This window comes from Lactuca sativa, chromosome 7 (assembly GCF_002870075.4).
Source record: "Lactuca sativa cultivar Salinas chromosome 7, Lsat_Salinas_v11, whole genome shotgun sequence".
Taxonomy (NCBI): domain Eukaryota; kingdom Viridiplantae; phylum Streptophyta; class Magnoliopsida; order Asterales; family Asteraceae; genus Lactuca; species Lactuca sativa.
This window is the reverse complement of record NC_056629.2, coordinates 199,944,292-199,953,830: the sequence shown is the minus strand read 5'-3', so window position 1 is coordinate 199,953,830 and position 9,539 is coordinate 199,944,292. Positions and strand designations below refer to the sequence as shown.

General features: G+C 35.2%; 1 protein-coding gene across 1 annotated transcript; it reads left to right on the top strand.

Annotated features, from left to right (window-relative positions):
* Nucleotides 1-670: 670 nt before the first annotated feature.
* Nucleotides 671-1,366, top strand: LOC111884973 (auxin-responsive protein SAUR71). The gene has a single exon (XM_023881281.3). It carries the CDS (start codon nt 796-798, stop codon nt 1,186-1,188), a length of 393 nt encoding a protein of 130 aa, XP_023737049.1. The 5' UTR covers nt 671-795; the 3' UTR covers nt 1,189-1,366.
* Nucleotides 1,367-9,539: the final 8,173 nt, after the last annotated feature.

Sequence of the window (9,539 nt, the reverse complement as noted above, 5' to 3'; positions counted from 1 at the left end):
ATGATTGTATTTATTTATGAATAGTAGTGTATTCATTCGAATGAGTGTATTTATTTATAATTAGAGGTATTCATTTTATGAAAAAATGATAATTTTTACATTATTTTTTATTTTCAATTTATGAAAAATGCATTGAATTATTTCTAATTTGATGTGTTTTCATTTTTGATTGGAAGTGTATTGATTTGGGATTAGATTTCTATTATTTTTTTTTTAAAAACAAAAACGTGAAATAGTAGAAAATAATATTTTTTTAAGATTTTCTTTTCAGATTTAAATTAAAAAGGAAATATTAATTTTTTTAGGTAATTTTTTTGAAGCCGTCATAAATATTTTTTGGGAAAAATCATAAAAAAACATTTATATATATTTCATTAACTAAAAGGAAATATTAATTTTGTTAGGTAATTAAAATCATTATCCCTAGATTTTAGAAAAATCATTAATTAATATTTATATAAAGTTATTAATATACCCTTATAAAATGATTGATCATAAACTTTTAGGTATTCTAATTTAATTATATATATATATATATATATATATATATATATATATATATATATATATATATATATATATATAGTTTGTTTGTGTGAGATAGTGAGAGAGAGAGAAAGTGTGAAGTGACAATTGTACCTGGCAGGTACCCCTACCTGTACGCGCATCCTTACCACCTGTATATTTATACTCGGCATTTGCCCACAACTTCTCTGTCCCCTACTTTTTGTTCACACACACAAGCACACAGAGAGATACTTGGCTCCTTCATCTCATCAAGTGACAGGATAAACCATGAAAAAGTTAATTCGCCGCCTCTCTCGCGTCGCCGACTCATCTCCTTACTTTCTCCTCCGGTCGGAATCTCGTCCCTCCCCCACCACCCCTCGCCTAAGCCAATCCTTCCGTATGGCCAAGCCTCGACGCTCCGGCACCGTACCTGAGGGTCACCTCCCGGTGTACGTCGGAGAAGAGATGGAACGATTCGTGGTGAGCGCCGAGCTTCTAAACCACCCGATTTTCATCGATTTTCTCAATAAATCTGCTCAAGAATACGGCTACGAACAAAAAGGCGTCCTTCATATCCCTATCCACGTCTTCGTCTTCGAACGTGTCCTCGAAGCTTTACAAACCGGCAAATCAGCGTCTGACAACCTCGAAGACCTTTTCTCCGGTGATTTCCTGTAATAGCCTATGTATACTTGTTCGTTTTAGTTTTTTTCCTAATCAGTTATCAAGCAAATAGTGAGGTTAGGTGAGATCGTTTGATGCTGATTAGAAGAAATTATCAAAATCAAATGTTATCGGTTTTAGTTTGGCTATGTATATAACAACTACGTCAGTAAAATCGGTGTTTTCGTCTGTATATTATTTTCTCTGATTTGAATTCTCCTATCTTACTCAGCAAGTATTCACCGATCTAGGTGTTTGATAATCCGAATCAACCATAAACTTTAGCCTCACCGACTATTTCTCTAAATCTGGCGATTATAACAATGTTTATTTAAGAATTCTGATTTTGAATTTCGTTTCATTTACTTTTTTGAATCTGTGATTATGATCGTGTACAAATCATATGATCCACCGGAAAATCTGTGTCCGGTATCAGTTTTTTTGATAAGTAAAGAAACAAAATTCCGCCTCGTTTTTCGTACTTGACTTGAAAGTTGAAAGTTGAAAGTTGAAAATAGCAAGCACGCAGCAACCGAAGACCGGAGGTTTCTCGTTCACCTGGACAGAGAAAAGGAATGTTGAAAAAAGTGCCCGTCCGACCAGTTTCTACTTTACACTTCCGTATTGCACGGTCCCTTCAAATTTATTTACTTATTTTATAATATCTTTTTTTTTTTAAATTAAAGTCAGAAAATTTAATGTTGTAGAAATTAATATTTAGCTACAAATTTTAATGTTTTTAGATTTTAAATAGCTAAACTGTTATTAAACTTTATATACTGTTTATTATTACATTCAGTATGTTAGAATTTGTTTATCTACCTCACTCCTGAAATGTAAAAAAAACAATATAAAATATACCTGTGAATACTTATAATTGTAATCCTAGCAACCTATCGTTCAATGTGGTCTATATTTATGGCAGGAGCAGGAGAGCTCTTTTTGTTACTACATTGTTTCAAAATATTTATAATAGAACTACTAATACTTATAACAGTAATCCTAGCAAAATATATATATATATATATATATATATATATATATATATATATATATATATATATATATATATATATATATATATATATATATATATATATATATATATATATATATATATATATATATATATATATATACTTCTTAGTAAATGAATGTTTTTTTTTTGCACATGTCAATCTTTCATCAGTTTTGACACTTATCATTTTATGATAATTTTGAAATAAATATTATATCCCTTTGTCAATTTTTTGTTTGTTTTAATTTTTAATTAAAATCATATACTTATATATATGTAAACGGGACCCAATAAGTACATCAATTCACCTCTTCATTTTATGTGAAATGAAAGAAGGGACAGAGATCATAATTTAATTCCGAAGGGGTTTCCCCTCTTTTTTTCAGGATTCTGTCGAAGAAAGAACAAACACTAAACTAAAATAAAATGAAAATAACTAAAATAGTGAAGTTGATAGAATATTCCATCTTTTCTCCCGCGACTCCTCTTTCTCATACTTCTTTGTCTTCCAAATAAAATTGGATCATTCAAATTTACAACCTAATTCCTCTCTTTTTCCACTTCGCTTGTATTTTTTGTTGGCGTTTTGTAGTTAATGGAAATGGAAACGGACGAGGATATATATATTATATTAATATTATATTAAATTATAATAAATACGGTTTTTTTTTCTTATTTTAAAGTTGTAATTAAAAAATATTTCTTTTTATACTTTAAGTTTAATTATTTTTTAAATTAACCCGTATAATATACGGGTCTCACACACCTAGTATATATATAAAAATAAATCAAAAATAACTAAATAGGTCCATACCTAACGGCTTAGAGGCTTAGAGCCTAACATTTCGCAGCCTAATCCAAATACTTATCTCTTTGAAAATTGTCATTCAGATTTTTCTTCACTTTGTTTCCTGTTGGGTTTCTATTCAAGTTATCAAATTTCGACTCGTACATTAACTATAATAGTGTAATGAAAACCCATTTAAAAATTATTGATCTATTGAATACAAATAAAAGAAAATGACTAAATGAAATAAAACATAAATGACTCCAAAAACAAATTAAATAAGAGACAAAACTAGGCAGGTTGTCTTTGTGGTTTGCAAAAACAGACTAATTGAGTACGAAAAACAGACTAATTGAATACGAGTATTAAATATATAGTGATTGTCATAGTTATATTGAATCAATATGTTTTGAAAGACTACATGACCAACCACGTAATTTTATCCAAATACAATACGTGTATATTTTATTATCTTAACCCAAATATTAATTCATAGCAATTTATTTAACAGTGTTTGTTTGATGGAAGTTTTCAAAGAGTTTTTATTATAAAAGTAGGTAGCGTAAGCAAATTTAAAATTTGAAATAATAATGTGATGGTACGGAAGGAATCATAAAGAAAATGGAAGAGCTGGAAACCTTTATTAAGGAAATTTGTAAATCAATCCCGTGAATGCGGATTACATCTGGAAGTTATTATTATTTTTGTCTAGACACTTTATTCCATAACTGTTTTAAGAAAAAACAATATCTTTATTTGGCTGATGAATATACAATCATGATATATGTTTTTATCCAAATGTAATATATTTTTTTTGTTAATTTATAAATCATGTGTTATTTATATATATTATGCGGAAAACTGAATGTTTTTTTCAATTTAAGTGCATAATTGGTAAAAACATATTGATGCGACATCGGAATCCGGACATGTGGTCTTAAGTGCTGGACTTGGATCATGGATCGTGGATCGGAGATAAGCGATACCATCAAGCTATTGGGTCATGCAGACGGACCCAATACCATCAAGTTCTCCCAGTATAATGTGATTGGTTTGCAACCAATTGCATCAAACTAAGCAACAAATGTGCACCAACATAAAATGGAACAACTGACCTCACCCATAAGAGGTCGTAGTGTTGTGTAGTAGATCCCAAGGAAGCCTTTGATCTATGCAACGCAGGGCTGGCTTGACAGATTGTAGCATTGCTGCTTATAAGAATGTTATGTGATAGAGATGTCAATAACATGTTGGGTCAAGGTAACTAAGAAGGATAACCTTGCCATATAGCCATGTTGTGTCAAGCATCGAAGTCTGTAAACTAGATGCAATGTATTCTGTATGTGATTCCTGCCTTCCAATCACTGCGAAAAAGTTATTCATAAAATGTCATCGAGGAAGTCGCATGCTATACAAGAATGGGTATTCAGCATAAGGCATAAACCGTCGATTGCCATAGGGGACTATCATTTATTTTCCTGCGGATGGGGAACTAAGAAGTTATACTTAGAAACTCCATCAAGGAAACCAATGCCTACCTCGAAGAGGGGGATGGTACCCACAACCAACATCGGGTATGGGGGCCCATGGATGGGAAACTTTGAGCGACCAGTCAACAATGCACACTTTTAGAAGTCCACTGGAAATGTTTTACAGACCGAGCTTTCTGGAAGTCGTGCTGGGCTGGTGGCCAATTTCAAGGGTTGCCTGATGTGGTCGTCATGATGCGGGATGGTGTAGCAGCAAGGCTGTTAGGATGCTAGATTGGAATACTTGAATTTGAAAAGACTAACAAAATTAAATTTAATAGTCAGTGTGTTTCTCGGAATCATAAGCTAATTCAAATTATCTAACAATATTTTTCCAAAATGCTTTGTGGAGTGCCAGAAGTGCACTACTCTTTTTTTTTAAACATCGAGTTAATAGGACCATAACCATCTTCTAGAATTGGGTTTTGCTGGACAGACTTGCAAAATACAAGCATTAAGTTTTTGATTTTTATCTTGCTAGAATAGACGATTTTGATTACCGTTGATGTAGCCTAATAATATGAAAGAAACCCATTTGTGAGGAGCCCAAAATGAATTACTCACAACCCACTTAAGCCCATTTTTAGATAATAATCCCAAATTATCTTATTCTTTTTTTTGTGAGGGCCCTTCATGTTTTTATTTACCAGCTTTGAAAAAAGGTTTTCCAACTGGTTCTTGATATCGGGTAGATGCCAAAAAGAAAGATAGCATATTGTTAAACTTATATTAGGTGGAGTCGACTGAGGATGGATGTGTCTAGGTGGTTTTCGTCAGATATTCGTGGACCGGAGAAGAGGGTCGGAAAAACGCAATTTACGACGTTGTTGATTTTTTAGGGCGTCGAATGTAAGCGGTATGAAATGATGGTGACTATCGATGTTAGAGCTTCTTTTGTTAGGGGTTCGTCCTGGTGATGGAGCTACAAATAGAGATGGTTGGTTATAGGCTGTCTGATGGCGATCGACAAGTGGTATGGGGGTTGATGCTGACGGTGTAATGCTGTAAATTTTCAAACAACTTTTTTCATTTTTAAAATCATGTAATTCTCATAACATAGTTCACAAAATCCCAAATGACAATATTTTCAAAACACATATTCAGAAAATGTTTTAAATACAATCCATGATCCTCAAAATGTGACTCCGACTCGTGTGTACAATCAAGCCGACGCCTTCCCGTGATCCTGAGAAGTACTTGAAACACATAAAATGGTAAGCATGAAGCTTAGTGAGTTCCCCAAAATACCACACACATCACATTAGCCACTCGAGACTAACTCAATACGATCCTCCGGTCAATGTGTCTCAGTGGAGACCCTCCGGTCCCACAACTCGGGTGGACCCTCCGGTCCTAACTCAATAAGCTCATAATAATAATAATACTCAGCATAAATCACAAAGGCATAATGTCGGATATCACAATACACAAGTAAGAACATAAGGAACCTCAGTCACACAAAGATACCACTCATGGTAAGTATAGTGAGAAGATTCACCTTGCAAGAAATCGGATAACCTCGAACTCAAATCGCCGGTCTAGCCTCCGCCTAACGCATACGATAATTATTTCTAATTAATAACGGCTCTCGAAGAAGCTAGAATAACCCTTATACAAACTCACAAAAGGATAAAAGATCATTTTACCCTTCCATGGCCTTAATAGTCCACGATTTGAGCAAACCCTAAAAGTCAACTAAAAGTCAATGGCAGCGCGTAAGCCGCATGTACCAGCCTTCTACGCTGGGCGTACTCCATCTCCATGCATGCATCGGGGATTCACGACCCTACGCTTCGCGTATTGGGATTATGCTCAACGTACGTCCCAATTTTTCTCTTCCTACTCATCCGGTCTTAATCCGTTAACACCTTAGCTCAAATCTCAGATCTAGACTCCCTAAAGGCTCATACTCCATAAAGTCTGTGATTTTAAGCCTTTGCATGGCTGATAAAGTCACAAACACCAAAAGTCTCACTCTATATTCTCAAAATTGCTCATATCTCATGCATATATGGTTTGATTTGAACATCTAAGTCTTGATCTACACCACTAAAAACACTCAAAGGAGCTGATAGCAAGCTATGGAGCTCAATATCTCATAAAGCATCCAAAATTGGGACCAAAACCCTAAAATGAACTAAAATGATGCACAAATCAAAAGGGTGAGAAAGATTTGAGCTTTATACCTCTAACTGAAGCTCCAACCACAAATAAGCTCACATCCAAAGCTTGGACTCTCACTCCTTCCTCTTCAAGGCCCATTCTTCACACCAAAGAAACCACAAGAACACTTATTAGCTTACAAATGGACACACAAGCTCAAAGAACGAGAAATTAGGGTTTGAGAGGGTTGATGTTTGGGAATGGTGGCCAGAAATGAGGCCATCATATCCTTTAAATAGGGACACAACCTAAATTAGGGTTTTCACTCTGGGCCTAGTATGCCCAACAGACCCTCTGGTACACCCAACGTACTAGGTGGCTTACGCGTCAAAAACACGCCCATGAGTATGCTAAGCATACACACACATACTCATTTACCACCTTTTCTCACATAAGGGACAAAATTGACAATTACCAAAAGAAAAAGGGTTTATAAGGTATACCTGGTCTTGGGATGTTACAATTTTCCCCCAATATAATCAGACTTCGCCCTCGAAGTCAGGCTCCGAAAATAACTCTGGATACTACTCGCGCATCTCGGACTCCGGCTCCCAAGTGCACTCGAACCCCTTCCGATGTTGCCACTGAACCAGAACCAAGGGCACCTCCTTGTTCCTCAGAACCTTCACTTTCCGATCAAAAATTGCAATCAGCCTCTCAATATAATTCAGACTCGCATCCACCTGAATGTCCTCTAATGGCACCACTGTCGTCTCATCGGCTACACACTTCCTCAACCAAGACACGTGGAAGGTGTTATGCATCTGAATCAACTCCGTAGGTAGCTCTAACCAGTAAGCTACCTTACCTACTCTGGCGATTACTCTGAAAGGACCAATGTATCGGGGCCCTAGCTTGCCCCGTTTCCTGAATCGGATCACCCCTTTCCATGGGGATACCTTCAGCAGGACAAAATATCCAACCTGGAGCTCTAGCTCGGATTGTCGTTGATCTGCGTAACTCTTCTGGCGACTCTAGGCTGTCAGTAACCTCTGTCTGACCTGTTGAAACTACTCGGTTGTCTTCAGCACTATCTCAGTGCCACCCATCACTCGCTGCCCTACCTAAAATTCGTGTAAAAGTTGCTAATTCTACTTTCTAATAGAGTCGTTAGTTCAGCAGCTCTCGGAGAGAATTCCATGATTCTATTTATTTTGGGCTATATATAAGGGGGAATACCGTCTCCCCAACAAATGGGAGTTCGACACCTTCTCCCATATAGGAGCTTGAAGGGAGGCATGCCAATAATGGAATGGTGGTTGCTGTTGTAAGAAAACTCATCCAAGGGTAAATAGGTGTCTCAACTTCCTCCAAAATCTATAACACATGCACGTAGCATGTCCTTGTTGGATAAGGTGTCTAAGTCCATAACTATTTCTGGTATGTACTTGACCCGAACCAGCATGGTCCATTTGGGTTGCATGGCACCATGCAATTGGATAGACTAAATGAGAGAAATAACACTTGTGGTTTATTAATATATTATAAGTTCTAATATATTAATAGTATTATTTAATTAGTTTTATCAAGAATTAATTTAGAATTAATTAAGTGATCAAAAGATAACTAATTAAATATATGGGTTGATTATGTAAATCATCCATCACTTGTATAGTGGGCTAAGAGGCTCCGTGGATTATCAAGTTGGGTTAAACCCATAGGATGCTCCATGGATGCTCCATGGGAGTTACAAACCCATGGGTCATGGAAATGAAGAGTCATGACACATTAGGGTTTACACGGTGTAACCCTAGAGGTATCACACTATATAAGGAACACCTACTCCACCAAAATCGGCTACACAAGAACAAGTGAGGGCTAGGCCGATTTTTCAAGTGTGTATTCTCTCAAAAAGTTTACTCCTTTGCATTTGGTGTTGTGTGAAGCATTTGAGGCATCACACTTGGGGTGCTAGGCTCACAAGGTTTCAATGATCATAATCAACAACAAGGTAAGTTATTCTATCTTTCATTCAAGTTAAAAATGTTCCCCATGTATGCTAGATAGGAATATAACCTTGGAATTCAACTTTGCATGATAATTAGACAAACATAGATCCAAGGTTTATTAGGGTTGCATGTACACTTAAGAAGTGTTAGAATGCTCAAAAAACATCAGTGGTATCAAAGCCTAGGCTTGTTTGTTTGATATACTTGATGCAAAATAGTGGAAAAGTCAATCTTTTGCTGTCTGCCTACTGAACTCGTCGAGTCCATGGGGGGACTCGCCGAGTTCATGTGTAAATTCATCCTACTCGCCGAGTAGGTTCGTGCACTCAATGAGTAGGAGCCTCAGAATGCAGATTTTCGACTTTTGCTGCTGGAAATGGACTAGAAACATTATCCTAAATTGTTTTGGTACTTGAAAACTTGTGTTAGATGGTGTAATGTTTATGCTAATCCATTTACAATGGCAATTATCAAAATTACAAGTTTTTAAGTGTAATTTTTGATTCTTGAAAGTGTTCATATTCATGTTCTTGAACTTATGAAGATTATATGATCATAGGAATTGCTTGTAACCTTCATGGTAGTTTAATTCATGATCATAATGTGTTTTAATGGAGTCCATAACTTGTCCTCAAGTTATGGAAAACCAAAAGTCACACTTTTATTAAAGCCATTAAAAGAACACAAGAGTTATAAAAAATGAAGAGTCTTCATTTTTATTACTCAATTAACTCATAATTTATAAAAAAGGAAAAGTTTTGAAAGTTTACAAAAATTGCCCTCAAGTTTTGGAACAAGTAAAGTCTTAATTAAAACTTTAGTTCCAACCCTTAGAATTTTAGAAGTTAAAATTCAACCTTTATACTTTATAATATTATAAGTTAATAATATATATATATATATATATATATATATATATA

What these genes read in the sequence shown, in the direction of transcription:
- LOC111884973 (XM_023881281.3), top strand. Translation starts at nt 796, where the DNA reads ATGAAAAAGTTAATTCGCCGCCTCTCTCGCGTCGCCGACTCATCTCCT.